Source organism: Fusarium subglutinans (genome assembly GCF_013396075.1).
Source record: "Fusarium subglutinans strain NRRL 66333 chromosome Unknown NRRL66333_c0000026, whole genome shotgun sequence".
Taxonomy (NCBI): Eukaryota; Fungi; Ascomycota; class Sordariomycetes; order Hypocreales; family Nectriaceae; genus Fusarium; species Fusarium subglutinans.
The window spans coordinates 268065-285897 of record NW_023502089.1 but is presented as its reverse complement, the minus strand read 5'-3'; the positions used below and the strand labels follow the sequence as shown (position 1 = coordinate 285897).

The 17833-nt window shown below is 47.8% G+C and overlaps 8 protein-coding genes across 8 annotated transcripts; 5 read left to right on the top strand and 3 right to left on the bottom strand.

Annotated features, from left to right (window-relative positions):
• Positions 1 to 458: 458 nt before the first annotated feature.
• Positions 459 to 2203, bottom strand: FSUBG_2957 (uncharacterized protein; the record flags this gene model as incomplete). Its single annotated transcript, XM_036680786.1, has 2 exons — positions 459 to 510; positions 558 to 2203. The coding sequence occupies 2 exons, from the start codon at positions 2201 to 2203 to the stop codon at positions 459 to 461; spliced, it is 1698 nt and encodes a 565-aa protein (XP_036541545.1).
• A 494-nt stretch (positions 2204 to 2697) lies between these two features.
• FSUBG_2956 (uncharacterized protein) lies at positions 2698 to 3069 on the top strand (the record flags this gene model as incomplete). Its single annotated transcript, XM_036680785.1, has 2 exons — positions 2698 to 2853; positions 2911 to 3069. The coding sequence occupies 2 exons, from the start codon at positions 2698 to 2700 to the stop codon at positions 3067 to 3069; spliced, it is 315 nt and encodes a 104-aa protein (XP_036541544.1).
• A 161-nt stretch (positions 3070 to 3230) lies between these two features.
• On the bottom strand, positions 3231 to 4539 carry FSUBG_2955 (cellulose binding CEL1; the record flags this gene model as incomplete). Its single annotated transcript, XM_036680784.1, has 8 exons — positions 3231 to 3341; positions 3405 to 3527; positions 3585 to 3629; positions 3684 to 3797; positions 3855 to 3958; positions 4019 to 4060; positions 4114 to 4320; positions 4389 to 4539. 8 exons carry the CDS (start codon positions 4537 to 4539, stop codon positions 3231 to 3233), a joined length of 897 nt encoding a protein of 298 aa, XP_036541543.1.
• A 1361-nt stretch (positions 4540 to 5900) lies between these two features.
• Positions 5901 to 6722, top strand: FSUBG_2954 (3-oxoacyl-reductase; the record flags this gene model as incomplete). The annotated part of the gene is made up of 1 exon (XM_036680783.1): positions 5901 to 6722. One exon carries the CDS (start codon positions 5901 to 5903, stop codon positions 6720 to 6722), a length of 822 nt encoding a protein of 273 aa, XP_036541542.1.
• Positions 6723 to 6914: 192 nt separating this feature from the next.
• On the bottom strand, positions 6915 to 7346 carry FSUBG_2953 (uncharacterized protein; the record flags this gene model as incomplete). The annotated part of the gene is made up of 1 exon (XM_036680782.1): positions 6915 to 7346. The coding sequence occupies one exon, from the start codon at positions 7344 to 7346 to the stop codon at positions 6915 to 6917; it is 432 nt and encodes a 143-aa protein (XP_036541541.1).
• Positions 7347 to 10594: 3248 nt separating this feature from the next.
• On the top strand, positions 10595 to 12388 carry FSUBG_2952 (fad binding domain protein; the record flags this gene model as incomplete). The annotated part of the gene is made up of 1 exon (XM_036680781.1): positions 10595 to 12388. The coding sequence occupies one exon, from the start codon at positions 10595 to 10597 to the stop codon at positions 12386 to 12388; it is 1794 nt and encodes a 597-aa protein (XP_036541540.1).
• A 552-nt stretch (positions 12389 to 12940) lies between these two features.
• Positions 12941 to 14476, top strand: FSUBG_2951 (het-s domain protein; the record flags this gene model as incomplete). The annotated part of the gene is made up of 2 exons (XM_036680780.1): positions 12941 to 12999; positions 13048 to 14476. 2 exons carry the CDS (start codon positions 12941 to 12943, stop codon positions 14474 to 14476), a joined length of 1488 nt encoding a protein of 495 aa, XP_036541539.1.
• Positions 14477 to 14819: 343 nt separating this feature from the next.
• Positions 14820 to 17785, top strand: FSUBG_2950 (ankyrin repeat domain protein; the record flags this gene model as incomplete). The annotated part of the gene is made up of 3 exons (XM_036680779.1): positions 14820 to 15125; positions 15196 to 15383; positions 16003 to 17785. 3 exons carry the CDS (start codon positions 14820 to 14822, stop codon positions 17783 to 17785), a joined length of 2277 nt encoding a protein of 758 aa, XP_036541538.1.
• Between the last annotated feature and the right edge of the window lie 48 nt (positions 17786 to 17833).

Sequence of the window (17833 nt, the reverse complement as noted above, 5' to 3'; positions counted from 1 at the left end):
GGAGCTCACAGAGGTATGTTGTTGTAGGCTGCACTTTCCACTGAGTCGACATTGGTTACATGAGAACTTATCAAATCTGACTACCAGCGTAAATTCATTGGGTCAAATCACAACCTGAAGAACTGACAACTCAAAAGCTGCGAAAGGAAGTACGCGATTTCTCGCTCTGCTGCTTCTATTTTTTGCAAATCCCAATTCATCTCCACGGATTTGTGAACTCAGATCCAAAACGTCCTTTATAGCACACTTTGATCCGTTTTATACACAGCAAATCCAACATTTTGTTCATCTGTCATTTCTACCTGTTTGCGTGGGAGACCAGGTACCAGCAAATTCCAAACAAGATTCCCAAAAGGCAAAGTAGCCACCGAAGTATATATATCACGGTGCGAATAGTAAATCCCAGAAGCTCATAAAACCTGATCCCAAAACAGGCCTGCGAAAATCGATCTGACCACTTAGCCAGAAATGGAATCATAAAAGTCAACGCTGCGAGAAAAATTACGACCCCTACCGTCATTACTAGTTGTTCATGGGCCCTCTGGGAATTTGCTGACTGGAACTGTGTTGAGAATTCGGAAGCATGGAGAGATGTGAGTTCGGCTTGGCTCAATTCCTCTTCGTGTTTCAACGTCAGACCATGGTCAGTTGGCTGTCCCTCGATAGTGCTCTTCTCATTCTTGGGCTGATCTTGGAGACCCGCTGAAGTATCTTGAACCGCATCGATCTCGGCATCAGGACTTTGTGGTTGTTTCTGTTTGACAGCTCCCTCACTGGCATCTTTCTTGTCAAGGCCCTCAAGCCACCGTGCGGCAGCATTGTTCTGGGTTTTATAACCTTCCATGTCAAGATGGTTGCTGACATGGTTATTTGTGATACAAAGTGAGACATTTCGCCCTTGGGCGTGCATCAAAGCCGTCAACTGCGAGAGATACCTCATCTGCTCCGCGTGGTGTTCTCCGCCCAGCCTTTTGCCAACCTCACAAGGTTCCGTCAAGAACCATTCTAACAGATCGAAGAATGTAGCCTTCTTGTTGAAGATGATTGTCCGACCATGAAAAGCGTGGTCCAAAAGAAGACCGTTCATAATGCGTGCATGGTGCGTGGAGATTTCGAAGAAAGGGAATGAGAAGGTATCAGTCTGACGAAGCTGTCCATCCCAACCCGGCCGCTTTCTCAGTACTCCATTCACCAAGGTGGAGTAGCTGTTGATAGCCTTGTGAACGGGCAGGGTTTCTAATATGGATTTTGTTTCTGTGCCATAGATCGAGTCGATCTCAATCTGTCGCCAAAGCTGACGCTCAGCCTTTACCTCAGGACTTTTATCCTCGTGGGGCTCTGGTAGATGTTTACTTCTCAGAACGATCATCAATTGTGGGGAGATGGGCGCAAAGAGGTGAAAGCGGGGTCCCTGGCGTAGGAACTCTCCTGTTGTCTTGTCCTGAAAGTCGATAGTTGGTCCTTCGTAGACATGACTTCCTGTGTCAGAGAGAATGAACTCTTGATCCTCGCTGGAAGGGGTGCAGAAGGACATCCAGAATTCAGTGATGTGTTCCCTGAAATGGCAAAATAGGCCATAATAGACGGTTGACTTGAGGGTTTGTTGCCAATTTGCTGCCAGGCCCATATCGAGGTCAATGATAGAACTCAAGCCCTGTAACCAAACATCCAACGGTCGTTGAATTCCATTTCGGTCCATAAACTCTTTCAGAAGATCCCGGTCATTCTTTTTGTAGTCATCGATGCTGTTGCAGTTGTATGTCTTGAAGAAGCCCGAGCCTCGTTGATTCAGTAGATAGACAAACTTGCGCAGTACTGTTTGCTGTGTTCTAGTAATTTTGACATTTTCTTCTCCACGTTGGTGAGCACCAATTATCTTGCGAATCACGACACTCGTCTGGCCCTCCAGCTTGCTGAACTTTTTCTCCAGTTCGCGAGGAAACGTTGCTTGAGGTGACTGGTCGGTGTACATGTCATCCAGGCCGCACACTCGTCGGATAGGAAGCTCCTCAATCTTGTAATCTTGGGGCAAAAGTTCCAGGCAGTTCACAACTGGGTCGCCGGGGTATTTTCCTTTTTCGTGATGGTGCTTCGTACATTTCAAGCCTTTCGTGCGGGCCTTAGGGCAGCTGAAAGGATGGCCGAAGTTCCTCAGGATGAACTGCGGGACGAAGTGCTGGTACTCCGGTGCGTTGGCCGACATGATAGCGATGTATTGATAGCCAGTCAAATCATAATTTTATCTCGGCTATCGTGTTATGCCTGTGGTTTTTGAGATGTTCTTGAGCTGGATTGAATCTGTAAATATGAAAATGAAGCTTGGTGAGAAAAGGAAACGCGTAAGCAGCGGTACTGATTGGGGACCAACAACTTCAGCCGCAGTCTGGATTCAAGTAGATTCAAGGCGGGGTAATAGCTCTTCCACCAGTCGGTCAGCCAGTTACTAGGATTAGGGGTCTACAAACCGCCAGCAATATCGAGAGATGTGTAACATCGTGCCGGACTAGTCTAGAGGCACAGAAAAAGTATCACTGCAGAACTATTTACAGTCCAAAGTGGGGGCGAAAATCCTCAAAAGACGGCGTACAGATTACACCACTTGGCTCTATAAGTATTGAGCATAATATCGTGGAAAGCAAAAACTTAAGCATATCATTAAACTTGCAACCTTAAAGAAGTCTACCTCACTTTGCGAAAATGAAGTTCACACTTAGTGTCTTGGCACTTATCGCGTCTGCGAATGCGTGGACCATGCAGTTCGACTGTCCAAGAGGCTCTGGTTTTGAAGGGTCCTATTCTGGTTCAAAGAACAAAGGCTGCACAAGCATCCCGACTTATACCAAGGGCGATCATGTACGTTTTTCTTACTGGACCTGTCGAGTGTCTATTGGTTGATTAACTTCATGTTAGATGGTCTGGGGTAACACCAAGAAGTCCAATCGTGTTCTGAGGCTGTACGCTGCTGCTCCATGTGCCGCTGAACAGGAGATTGGTCATCTAAGGAAAACTGGGATCACAAGTTTGGCCAACCTGTTTTTGCCTGGGGAGTCACGAATTGTTAATGAGTAGCTATTTCTGGCTTAAGCAGAAAGGGGTCTCAACAGTATAGTGTCTTACACGTTTCTCAAGATAGCTATTGAAGGTATATACATGGAATGGTTTCTCTGATCGCCGCTTCACGGAATCTAGCCAGTAAGGCTCGTCATACACTCTTGACTTGATACAGGATCTTAAGTGGTGCACTGAGAGTAGAAGTCGTTGAGCGCCTTGCACGTTCCAGTGGCGCAGCACTTTGGACCGGTCCAGGTATTTCCACCACACTGAGCCCATAGGAGAGCGCACTGTATTAAGTTAGTAATTACTAATTATATGTAGCAGTGGACACTTATGGATATGTGACTTACCTGGCCAGATGGTTGAGTCGACACGGGAGGAACCTGTGTAGACGACGCTCGGGTAGAGGTCTGTAGAGTAGTAGTGGGGTCGCTGCCGCCACCGTCACCGCCAGGGGCACCGTTGCAAGAGAACTTGAGTTAAAGTTAGATATCACAACATCGTCTGGGAGAGTTCGTTGTTTCACATACCACTGCAGGTCCAGGAATGGTGTAGCTATTGAAGTTGGAGTATATCTGGGAGACCAAGCGTTAATAAGCTTCACTATCACATTGGTGATACTGTCTTACGTTGGCGGTGTATCCAGGGTCGGTATCCTTGAAAGCACCAGGAATTTTGACCTGGTTACTGGGAACAGTGCTGCCTCCACCAGTAACACTGATCTGGGCGCAGCTGATGTAGAACTGTAATTTCTGACGTTAGTTTCTGTATAAGTGAGACTTCCCCTACGAGTGTATTACCTGAGGAATACCCGCAGGCCAAGGGTTGTGAATGCCCAGACTCTGGATGCGAAGAAGATATTCACCATTGGCAATGCAAGTGGGAAGGTTGAAAGTGTAGCTTACTAGACAGTTTACAATGTCAGCTTACGGACGGAGAGCTTCAACACGGAATAATGACTTACGGTACATAGGCCAGGTTGAGGTACTGCCACTGAAGGTAGGGCCTGTTCATGTGTTGTTAGTCGTCCTTCCGTTGAGTTGATTGGCGGCAGCATACCCCAGTCCTTGATCTTGAACCAGCCACCGCTTCCATCGTACGAAGAGGCAGAGCTAGGGGCTTTGGACATGTACACCGAGATCGGTCCTTGGTGGTAGACGGCAGTGTCGAGGGTGAAAGTGATCGAGTCGCCAGCCTTGACACCCACAGTCTGGGTGTTGGTTCCCGAGGTGCCGACATTGCATCGAAGGTCGTTAGAAGCCAGGTCTAGTTTGACATAGCTGTTAGTAGACTACTCCATGAACGCTCTTACTGGGCAGGAGATCAAGACATACCAGTGACAGGAGAGTTGTAGTTCGTGTTCTGTCGAATGTACTGAAAAACAGGATATTTGGTCGACCCAACACTAAGCTGCTGGAAGATGTAATGAGCAGAGGTGCTCTGCACCAAGGCCACGGCCGCGGCAAGTGAAGTAGCGATTTTCATGGTTATGTCTCGAGATGATGCTGGTTGAGACTGGCCGAAGGAGGTAATGCAGGTTTAGGAGCGAGATATAAAAGAATGCTGCGGGTCGAACGGCACGGACTTGTGAGTGATCACGTTCCTGATGGCAGTTTGAGTGTCGCCCAATGGGAACGGTATGATGATCCTCCATTATAGCCCCGTTATAGATTGAGTGGTCTCGATGCGTCAACTGACAACGCCGTCAAGTTCCGATGGCCCAAAAAGGGAAATGATGCTGGGGAATCTGGAAGATGACAACCCACAACGTTCTACAGATGGATGAATTGCAGAGACATGGTTGTTCCTCTCGATAGCCAGATACAGGGACACGCGTGAGTTGCCTCTCATCGTAAGCCTCCATCGTCATACATGATAGCCATTATTTAGTCGAGCGGCTTTCTGCCGATGCTATGGTACATCCTCTTAATCTCGGCTTTTTCCAGACTAAGTAATTGGAAGCGTATTGAAGCATAGAGTACCGGTGTTTCGGATCTCGCTTGCCAGGTCGTCGATGGAATCACCGGTTAAATTTGAGTTCGGAATGTCATCCTCCGTTCTCGGATCCGGGAACGTGGGCAGCCAACAATGTAACACTCGCCTAGACTTTAGGCATTTCCTGCTCTGTCAAAGAAGTCACAAGGTCTTTATTGTGCCTCCAAAGGCACAATGTCTCATCTTCGAACCTTTGTTGTATTTGAGACGGTATCTCATTACTGTCAATTCCATGACTCTCCACGGCTATCTGCTTACAGGGTGATTCCATATCGACGTCCAAGGAAATTGATATATCGCCATTCTTTATTCAGGCCGAGCATGATGACCACAAATGTCGTTGAATAAGGTATAAGGTTGCATGCAGCTGGCGCTCTGCGGTTTAGCACGATATGTCCTGCTAACCCAATTTGGAACGAGTAGTCATCTACACCAAGGTTCACTCAAGTCTCGAAGAACAGTAAATCGCTGAAAATAATCAAGCCATGATAGAGACCTTCTTTGATGGTTTGAAGAGGCCTACGTCTCTGCCTGGAACCAAGAAGACTCATCCTGCAGCCCAGCCCTGACGATCTGCGTAACAATGGTGATCTCCAGGGCAGTTTGAGCCAATGAAGGGACAGGACAGTCATGTCCAGGAGGAAACACCAAACCCCGCATCGCGCCACCGAAGAACGTGAGTCATATCGGTCGTGACTGCTGAATAAAAGAGGCATTGCTCTTCAAAAATCTTGAATCAGGAAGTGACACGCCCGTGATCCTTTCTACAACAAACAAAGCCCTCGCCAAGGACCCTCACACAGGTTCCAGCCTCATCTCAGCTCAATATCAAGCAGCCAAACCCCACCGAAATGGCACAAAGAACCTCGCCTCCCAGAGAGCTTGATCTCATCAGCAAAGTCGCAGTAATAAGTGGTGCATCGCGAGGATGCTCTATCCTGGGTACCTGCGTCAGTGACAAGGGAGTCGAAGCCTTATCAACAAGCTTGAACGATGAAATCACCGAGCGCGTCTACAAAGCTACATCTAGGGAGCGTCCAGCAGGCCAACAGATCAAAGGAATCATAGCTGATGTCTTCTCCCCCGACTGTCCCAAAACAATTGCCGATGCCCTTGAAAAGTCCTTTGCTAGTCGCGTTGATATCCTCGTCAACTCAGCTGGTGACCCGATGCCTGGAGTTATCGGCCAGATGACTACAGAAGAGATCCAAAGAAGCCTTCTAGGCAACATCCAAGCCCCAGTTCAAATCGTCGAAGAGCTCGTCCGCCGAAAGCTCTTCCAGCCCAACAGCCGTATCATCTACATATCCTCAGTCCGCTCACGCCTCCCATGGGCCGACCAACTCATGTACGCCGCTGGAAAATCGGCTGGCGAGTCATTGTATCGAACATGGTCACAGGCTTTTGGTGGAAAGGATGAGCGATACGCATTCATGGCGGGGACTACTGCAAATGCTGTCACCGCAGGTTTGACGGAAACTGACGCTGTTATGGATTGTGGACCGGAGGTGGTCAAGACCTTTCAGGATGAATTCTTTCCCTTGCAGAGTATACCCAAGTTTGGACAGCCCGAGGACGTGGCTGATGTTGTAGGAATGCTTTGCGGGAATGATGGAAGATGGATTACTGGATCTGTTGTTAGTGCAAGTGGTGGGTGTATCAAGATGCAATAAAGCTTTAGCATATCACGAATTGCAAGATTGAACGAATGTTTGTGCACTCTTTATTTATAGCGAGCGTAGCAAAACAAGAATAATATGCTGTCGCTATACAAGGAAGAAATGACAAAATGCCAGGTTGATGTACACGGGACAAGACAACGACTCCGCCAGCAGCTTCCACAGAACACCAATATTTCCATCGACTTAGATTGCGCTCGACTGAAATGCAAAAGCCTCAGCCGCAAGAAAAGTATCCCGACCCTGTTTCTCCCTAATAATCCCACTGCGAACCAGACTCTTCAGGACATCATGCACATACTGGCGATTATACACCGACTCGCCCAGTGGATTCTCCCCGGGAAGCACAGAACGAATTTGAGCTTCGAGAGCAGCAAGTTCAGTGACCGGAATTTTGGCAACTTTAAAGAACTTGGAGTGATTGGGGGGAGCTCCACCCTTGATCAGGGCGTAGCGAGCATCATTCTGACGACCTTGAGCGGTGAGCCACTTTTTGAGGACTGGGTGAAAGACAGCAAGCATCCAGCGGCTGGGTACCTGATAGTCGATCTTGGGATTGAAGTCCAGAGAGGAATTGATGGCGATGTAGAGTTTGGCCTGGGGAGTGTTGGTCTCCATGTTACAAGGGATCTGTGTACAGTCCGACATCTTGCTGGTCTGTCTGAAGAAGTACGTGAATGTGATCCGTGAGTAATGCGAGAGAGAGTGCAGTTTGACTGTCCAAAAGAAGATGTAAGATGATAATGTGGTCAGTGAATAATTCGAGAAAGAAAGTAGTCTGACTGTCCGATGAAAAGATGTAAGAAGATGATGTGATTGTGTTGAAAGTGGACGATCAGGTTGTTCTTCAAAGTGTCTCGTGTTATACAAAGATATGTGAACGGACGAAGAATCTGCTACTGTTCTACGATTCTGATCGTGCGAACGTCCGGTCTATTATAGACACGCTGGTCTATGCCATGAGAACCAAGCTTTCTAAAGTCTTCACTTTTGCGCCGTCGCATTGGCCAGATATCGTGGGATTAATGTCTAAATAGCATTCTATATATACTATTCGTAATTGAGACATGTAACTCAGAGCTTATGTTCAGCATGCAGAAGTTTATAGACAGACGAAGATTTTTCTGAGCACATTTATGAGTCATTGTGCAAAGGTTTTGCGTAAAAGGTTATATTCTGGAAAACAACAACAGTATGCATTTGTTTTTTGCGTTAGCAAACTAAAGTTTAACCATGTGGCCAACAATAATCTGGCTAATGCGCAAAAGTAACTATTTGAAAGCAGTACTGATAAAAAAGTGTATAAAGAAGAGCCATAAATATTTACTAGACAGAGTTCGTTCATCCAGAACCGCAGTCCTTCTGCCTACCTACGATGTCTGTACCAGAATTTGGATGTCTGCACAGCTCATCTCGAGGGCGGAAAAAATAGTTTCAGCCTTCTTATAGTTCAATATACAACCAACTACCAACTTTTGGAAGATATGAAGAACCCAATTGCGGTTGCACTCCAAAGTGTCATACGCGACCTCAGGGTCAGTAGAACTGATGATGTGATTCACATCATCTACCTGAGCTTGCTTAGGTTGGCCACCTCAAAATACAGTAGCTGTCGCTCTGGATGCTCTATACTCTCCCGATCCCCTGTCACCTTTCGGCAGGGATTACCATCGACAAGGAGACCCTGTTCCACTACCCAGTGATTTGGGTGCTGCAAAGCGATGCTCCAGAGGTCACGAGTGTCAAAGAACCCATTGTCAGGAGGCAGGTCTTGTTGCTCGTGGGATGAAAATTGGTTCACCACGACGTAAAGTTGAGTTCTTGAAGCACTTCGAGCAGGTGGCTTGGAACAGTCGGACATTTTGTGGAATGCTTGAAGTGGGTTGTAATGGTGCGGTATGGTTGGATGCTTAATGACTAGGCGATAAGACTATTATTTGGAAATAATTATACTTGACTATATATTTATAATCCTTCTTTCTAAGCTGAAAACGTATCTTGAACTTTCTGTGTAATAATGAACGGGCTCTTCTATGGCTGTTGTTGTGAGAACATGGGAAACTGAACAAGCCAGAAAATTATTTTTATTGTCTTTTCTACGAACATGCTGTACCCTTTGAAGGCGCAATCATGAAGGTCCTTGTTGCTGGTAGATACTAAATTTTCTCTTTGTTTAGTATGCTTTGTGAGACCAGTTAACTGCTTTGGCGATTCTACGCTTATCGTGCATCAAGGCCCATCTCATGTAGCCTCCAACTGAAGTTGAGAGTTTACTTCAAGCTCCAATAACACATCACTAACCTATGCCTTGTCGAGAATATAGCCAAGAACTAAACTCTCTAGAACACCCTGCACATACTGGTCATTGCGCTCCAAATAACCTTTCATGTGAACAGCAGCGACAAGATCAACCCGAAATTGAACATCTAGCAACCAAGAGTTCGGAATGCTAGTGATCTCAAATCACTTTACGTCGTCACCAGGAGAACTGAACCTTTGGTTGATCTTGGGGACGTCTTTCTGGCGCGCTTGTGTTTTTAGCCAGAGGTCTTTGGCGTGGTTGAGGGTCGCGGAGCTCAAGATATTGGAGGTATGTGCAATAACGAAGAGCCGGGCGGATGAACTGCTTCTTGGTTAGGTCTTCTTACGGGGTAAGATAGCCGACATTATGTTTGTTTGAGGTCGTTATATGAGTGAGAGGGTTAAGATTGGCCTTTGGTTCTATGCAAATAGATTAAAGCAGTAGTGTAGAAGGCGGCCGACTCTATTGACATTTATGGACCATCTTAGAGCGCCCAAGTAATCCAGGAGAAATAACTACTGAAGAACACATACTGCTAGGGTATCTCATCTTGCTGTTCGTGAACTTGAACAGGCAGGCCAGTGATATGCCTTTCCCTATCATCAATAGATATGTTCGTAAAAGCGCACAAAAACAATGCTCAGGCCTAGCCCCAAGATGTCAGTATGCCGGCGTCTATCCGCGAGACATGATGCTGTGTGCACTTCGTAGACAGGCGACAGTTTGTTGGGTTGCACTTGGGGTAGGCGCGCCAAACGAAGCACCCACCAATTTGACCGCCGTCAAGAGGCACATATGCTTGATTCCAGAATCTACCAGACAAGAAATACGACCACTAACCTATTTTGAGGCCAAGGTTCTAGACTCGAGTTGCACGAGACCTGAGATTTACATTGCTCAATTAGGTAGGCGAGTAAAATTGTCAGTGCGCTTTTCACGGGAGCGGGACAATGAGCCCTCGGAACTGACATCCCAGCTAAAGGGGCCATTTCCATCGTTGAACCTTCGCATATCCTATCAAAGTCCCCGTGTGATGATAAACATTCTTGCTCCTTCATACGAGTCGGCTGAAGATCACTGCCGAGCCCATTACGACCTACTGGCGGTGAGCAGCCAGAGTGGGCAAAGAGAAACGGCTTGACAAAGTGCTTTCCTTTTTCTGTTCAGCCGGCATTCTCAGCCCCTCTCTGTCTTGGGTATATATGTTTTGGCTGGCTGAAAATCCAGATTCGGGATACTATGTGGCTGGCTGAGAAGCAAAGAATGGCCGAGAACCATTGCAAACTTCAATAATCATGCAGCTGGACCAGTCGAGATCACCTCCGCATAACGCCATGTCTCACTTCACGAGCTGACATCAACGAAAGGACAATTGCGTTGCTGCCGTCTTCATAATTGATAGCTCATTTGCCGGTGGCGACTGCCTATGTGTTTACCTCTTTTTCACGCACCAGAAAGCATATATAACAACAAGCTCGCCGATCCAATTTCTCAATTAGTCTCATCACTCAATATCCCTCTCATCCCATAATCATCTAAACATCCTTCTACACTTTTCAGAACCATGGCCTCCGCCCAAGTCAACGGCTTCATTGGGATGCAATACTCCCGTGAAGGTAGCGACTACGAAAAAGGCGACTACAAGTTCTTCAATGAGCAGTATGCGACTTCATCGTACGTCGATGTACTTGATCCAAACGGGAAACCACTTCACGACCTGAATCCGGCCCACATCTTCAGACCAAAGGATGATAACGACGTCAAGGCTGTTATCAAATATGCCGTTGAAAACAAAGTCGGCATCGCCATCAAGAGCGGCGGCCACCAGTACAGTGGCGCGTCTTCTTGTGGAGACAAGAACGTGCAGCTTGATCTGAGCAACACGTACAAAGACTTGAAAATCATCGACGTGAACGTCTTGGATAAGCCCAAGATTACTGTCGCTGATGACAGAGTCCTCGTCTTCGCCGGTGTCAGCAATCAGCTACAGGACTTCCTGGCCTACCTGACCAGCCACAAGCTATTTGCTCCCACGGGACAATGCGCTTATGTATGCCTCGGTGGTCATGGCCAGACCGGCGGGTATGGCCAGCTTGGTCGAAGCTTCGGGCTCCTTGGTGATTACATCGTCGATATTCGATTGATTGACCACAAAGGCGAGGTCCTACACGTCAACCAGGATCACAATGCTGAGCTTTTCAATGCTATTCGCGGTGGCAGCCCAGGAAACTTTGGCGTCGTTACCCACTACACTATCTCAGCGTTGAAGGCCAAGAGCTACATGGGAATCGAAAATACAATCAAGACTCCCAACAGCGCAAAGCCCAAGACGTTCCATGGACCACATGGAATCAAAGGTGCTTGGATCTTCAATGAAGATAGGCTTAAGACTCTCTTGAACGTCGTTGCTGAGATGTCTGATAAGGGAACAGCATCCCGTGGATTCGACCTTTGTGTCAATGTTCTAAGCACCGAGTTCGACATTGTCAAGTTGTTTCCTGCTCTCAAAGATGATAAAAACTGGAAGACCCTTCAAAAAGCAGTCGATGTGTTTTTAGACGGTCCTGTTAAAGCTTTGTTAAAGGGTAGACTGCCCCCTCTGATCGTCCTTTACGCACAATGGTGCCCCGTTGGCGATCAGCAGAAATATGACGCAAGTGTCGATGCGTGGTTCCAGCAATTCCGAGAGTTGGACGATTTGCTTCTTGGTTGCATTCAATTCGATGAAATTTCCGCAGACATGTCTGATATGGTGGGACACTGGTTGTTCCCCAAGCGAAGAGAGTTCCCGCTTCCGTACGTCAAACGAACCTACGCTACCAACTCAAAGACTCTCGGTAAAGATGGTTGGGTTGACAAACTTGTCGGAAGACTCAAAAAGATCTGCGATCCTACGGAGAAGTTGGATGATGCGAACGAGAAGCCGGTGGACAATCCACTCTACGATAACTGTAAGCTCTCAGCCCAGATCCAGTGCTTTGGAGGACAGAATTCAATGTTCTACAACAACCGCAACAATGGAGCCGCCTACAGTTGGAGGGATTCGACCGTTCTCCAGACCGTGGACTGTTGGTACCTGAACAGCGATCAGCCAAACTATGAACTGTCGCGAAAGCTTGCAAATGACTGGCAAACAAAGAACGACAGCGTCATGATTGGTGCCAGCAGCTGCTTCAGCAAGACCGACAGACGTGTTCTTTGGGGCTCCTGGGGTGACTGGGATATGGCCAAGCCTGAGGTTTGGAAGACTTATTATGAAGATGAGGCCAAGTATCAGAGTATCGGCAAGGTCAGGGCGGCAGCGGATCCAAATGGTACTTTTACCGCCAATCCATTTGCTGTTGCTCGACAAAATTAGGAAACACTAAGCTAGGGTGCACTTCAATTCGAGAACCTTTTTCATTGCAATCAATATTTTAGTGCCAGGATCCTCGTAGTCTCTGTCACACACAAAAACTTAGGCTGTGATAAGACCATCCACTAGATGTGCGTTAAGCCAAGGATGTCGACTGACGTCTTATGTGACACAGATACGTGTCTTCTGAAGTTTTGAGCGGAACCTAACAAACTTGGGGGCTATGTCGAGCCCTCATGCTTGATATACCAATGGATGGGCTTCAACCGCCAGCCTGATTGTGATGGAGGTGCATAACCCCCGCAATGGCGTTGTTGGGCGTCTCACCGCCCTATCAGAGCCATCAGACTAACATATTTATGGTACATAGGTCTCACCACTGACCACGAGCTGAAAACCCTGCGCCCCATGCGGGCGAGCTTGAAAATATCTTGGCGGATGGCAGAATCAGCCCGGGGGAACGCCCAAGTTAGAGTGTCAGGCGACTCGTCACGGACTCGGAAGCAAAACTGCTGATGATTCGAACAAAAGCCTTTTCACCTTGACCGAGATACAATGGCTGAACTGGCTCTGGGTATTGCCGGCGTTGCTGGCACAGTCGACGTCTGTATAAAGTAAGAATACCGCCTGTCGGCACTCGCAGTACTTTTTAACAGTTCTAGGTTCGGGAAATATCTTATCAAAGCCTACAAGGACTATGGTCAGGCTGATGCATTAGCCCACGAGCTGTCAGTAAGAATCCAGGTTTGCTGGTCTCGAATTGCCAGCCAGCTAGAGATCGTCAGAGAACTCGAGGGTAGCATGACCGAGGATCAACGGGAGCTACAGTCGCACATATTACGCATCTTGCAGTCTAAGCTTGAAGCTGCGACAGTTGTCATCTCCAAGCCCGATAAGCATGGTAGCTCAAGAGGATACAGGGCTCTGCGTTTCCTTAACCTACGAGAATCCCTCGAAAGCACCGTTACCGATCTTGAGTCTTGGCAGAAGCGGTTTGAGCCATCGTGGTTCCAGATTATAAAAACCGGCCCGACTAACACTGAAAATGTGTTGAAAAGGGCTACTCTAACCAACCCACGAGACCGAGGCGAGCCAGCTCGCGAGGGCTTGAAATTTCGCGAAGCCTTCAACAACAGCGAGACTGTGAAGCTAGCAGAAAAGGTACTCGAGAACCTTGAGATGCAAGTGATCCCAAATTGTGAGGCCGAGCTTGCAGTCAAGCTGAAGGAGAATAAATACTTCATCATTGATACGGTTTCTCGGGATACGGTTGCATTGAGAGATGCTCGGGAGCTTGCATCACGTCTCCGAGACTCGAACCCTTCAACTTTCGGGACCTTGAAATGCAAAGGAGTTGTTCAACCTGCCAGGGAGCCGTCCCTAAAGTTTGTCTTTAGCGTCCCTGACGGGTATTCCAGGGTCCGGAGCTGCAGGGAACTTCTCCTCTCTGGTCCTACCAACTCACTCACCACTAGACTCAAAATCGCGAGGCAGCTTGTCACAGCAGTCTATTACGTTCATTTATACGAATTTGTTCATAAGAATATCACTCCGGAGACTATACTCATCCTAGAGTCTCCAAACGAAGAGCATGTGCAAATGCTTGTGTGCCTCGTTGGATTTCAACTTTTTCGGTATGCTGACGCTCCGACAAACACTTCCAAGACCAAGGAAAGAAGTCTGGTGTATCAGCACCCTACACGCATTGGGGATAAGACTGTGAAGTTTGTTATGCAACACGATATATACAGTCTTGGTGTTTGTCTCTTGGAAATTGGCCTCTGGCGATCACTTGTTGAACCTCACGGTGCTACTCCCACGTTATCACCAGTGTTCACTAATAGTGAAGGACGTCTGTCGGAACTAGGCCCACAAGCTATCAAAGAGCAGTTGATACACTTCAGTCGTACCGAGCTGAGAATGTGCATGGGCGATATGTACAGCACGGTGGTTGAGACCTGCTTGACGTGTCTGGACGAGGGTAACATAGGCTTCGGTGACCCCCAAGACTTTGATTATCAGGGAGGAGCCGAGGTTGGGTCGCAATATGTCGAAAAGATCATGAATCCAGTAGGCGCGCTTTGTTTTTGATAGTAGTCTGTAGACATGGGATGAATAATCGAAAGTTTACTTTGCTTGATTTATTATGCGTCTTGACGTCATCAGGAGTCTCTCACGCGGTTTTTAATAATCAATAGTGTGCCACTACTGTAGGCTATGCTGCAGGCGGAAAAAGCTATAAGCGCTCCGAAGCGAAGCTGAAGCCTGAAAGTCAGGCTCTGCGGCTGAGTGACTGCAGGCTGACCTTCCCCTCTCCAACAACAACGGCTGATTGAATTCAGTTTCGCTTTCTTGACTGAGAGTTCGATTTCTAGATTATCTATTCGACCAATCGCGTGATATTCGCGTACTATCACATTCCACGAGTGCCAACATGGATGGATCGCTTTCAGACCTCGTTCATGACTACCAACTAACCACGCGTTACGAGGGTGTCTTCACTATTCACTATCATCGTGATCCTGATGCGCCTCCTTCAGCCCCTTATCGTCAAGAAAATTGGAAGAAAGTTCGTACTCTTGGCCACGGTGGCCAAGGGAACGTTGTTTTGCAAACATGCACCAATGGTAGCCGAAGCTTTACTCAACGCGCTGTCAAACGAATTCGACTAGAGAGTAACCACTCTAAACGACGCTACAGACGAGAGCTCGAATGCATAGTGAAGTTCTCTCATGAAAAGGTATATATATCATCAGTTACTTTCACTGCTATAGCAAGGCTGCTCGATATAGCTTTCTGACAGATTTTAGTACTCTCAGTATTTCGTCAAGTCTCTCGGATGGTATGCGACTTCAAATAAGCTGTACATAGCTATGGATTACTTTCCTGAGGGGGATCTATACGTCTATGTCCGCGATCATCCACGTCTCACAGAAGAAGAATGCAGTCACATCACGAGCCAAGTCCTCTCCGGTGTTGCCATCATGCATGAAGAGGGGTTTGCACATCGTGACATAAAACCCCAGGTGCGTCTGAGAATGATATCTTGGCTGTGAGACCTAACTTGATAGAAGAACATCCTGATATATAGATCTCCACTGGAGATCGCTCCAGGCCCATGGTGGGTTAAGCTAGCCGACTTCGGAATCAGTAGAAGGCTGGTCTCAGATACAACTGGAACAACACTGGCTTCCGGTACCCCATTGTATATGGCTCCCGAGCTACTTCACTCTGATTCTCAGAGACTCTTGACCAAAGATTATCGAATGGCAGACATTTGGGCCCTCGGGATAACGACTTTCTTTATCCTAACGAAAACCCTGCCGTTCAAAAATCAGCTTGCAATATTGCAGTATAGTCATAGCTCAGATGAGCTTGCTCTTGCCCTAGAACACTGCCAAGTCACTGAAAGTGCCCAGGGCTTCGTCTGTAATTTATTAAAATCACGTCCAGGTGAGAGACTTGGGGCAGCAGAGGCAAAGCAACATTTATGGATTCACCGGTGGCTGCCAGAAGTTCCAACGTCTGGTTCACACAGCAGGTATGACTTGATACCCATAATCCTCGATCAGAACGCTGAGTCCTGACCTTCAAAGGCCGTCTACAATTTCTTCCAGGCAGAGTTCTTTTCGCGGCGCCGAGGGGCTTACAACAGAGATCTCGACGTTGGCCTCACAGACGGCGTCACAACGATGGGCTGGTGATTTCCATAATCAAGATATCTTAACAAAGCCCCGAGATCGAAGACAGGGCATTGTCATTGGACCATCTAGCCAAGAAGCCGACCTTGATGTCAGACTTTTGCAGCAGCTCCATCACTATACTCAAGTTGGAAATATCGACATAACCAGTATCCCCCTGGACCTTGCAGTTGCTTTTCATTCCCCAGACATAAATCGTAGTACGCCATTGAACCATTCGTGTACCAACGACAACGTGGAGCCGGCCCGTATTCCGTGTCAAGATGGTGCCGTCACTGGAACAAGCAAAAACGGGCACACACCACTTCAAGAAGCAGCAATGAATGGGCTTACGGATGTTGCAGAGACTTTACTGGAAAAGGGTGCTGATATCGAGGCAAGAGGCAGCTTCATCGATTTTACCCCTCTGCACTTTTCGGTAAGCAAGAACCATTATGGTGTTACGAGGCTATTGCTTGATAGGGGAGCGAATGTCGAAGCAACCAATGAATTTGGATATACACCACTTATCTTGGCTGCCCACAGTGGTTCTGGTGATGTGTTGGAGCTTTTACTAAAGCATGGTGCCAATATCGAACAAGCGGACGAAGGCCACTACACCCCGCTTATTTGGGCCGCAGAAGCTGGGTCGGAATCCGTCATCAAGCTTCTGATCCATCATGGAGCCAACTTCAATACAAACGAGTATTCAGGCTATGAAGCACTTCGTGTAGCCCAGATCAAAGGCCACGATAAGGTGGAAAGGCTGTTGCTTGAAGCTAACGCCCGCGTCGACGGAACTAATCGAGTATCGGATCCGTCACTGCATAGAGCTGCACAACTTGGTCTCCATAATCTAACAGCACAATTGCTGGAGCAAAATGGTGTGGATATTGAGGAGAGAGACGATCTCGGACGGACACCGCTGATTCTGGCTGCTGGGGAGGGACATGTGACCACGGTCACGGTACTGATTGAGAATGGGGCCAACATCGAAGCAATTGATAACGCGAATTATACTCCTCTAATGGCAGCTGCTGAGCGGAATCAAGCGCGAGTTTGCTTTCTATTGATTCTACAAGATGCGGATGTCACGGCGAGCGATGTCGAGGGCAATACGTCGATAGCCCTAGCTTCACAAAAGGGGCACGTAGATACGGTGGCAGTTTTACGGATTCCAAACACTACAGTTGATACGTTTAACAAAAGGGGCGAAACACCACTGATGGGTGCTGCGAATGGCGGCCATGCAGACGTGGTTAAAGAGCTAATTGACGCTGGTGCCGACTCCAACGCAAGTGCCGACAATGGTGACACACCGCTTAGCATGGCTGCGCGCCGGGGTCACACAGAAACTGTCAAGGCCCTGCTCGAGCGTGGTGCTTGCTTCGACCGCGCCTCTCGTTATGCACCCGCAGCTCTTATTGAGGCGGCAAAAGCAGGCCATGAAGCCGTTGTGGAAATCTTGCTTGAAGAGGGTGCCGCCATCGAGGCTATGGATTATGAAGGCGACACGGCACTGGTGCATTCTGTAAGAGGTAACCGCAAAGCTGTGGTGACGCTTCTGCTGCAGATAGGAGCCAATATTGAGTCAGAGGATAAGGATGGCGCAAACTGCTTGATGATAGCTGCGAGGAATCGCAACAAGGCTATTATGGATCTCCTCATACATCATGGGGCCAGGAAAAGCTGGTCATACTATCGCGCTCGTTTTGGTTAGCCTTCAGCATCGTTATGAGTTCTTCATTTAGTTTGTGATGCGCGACAC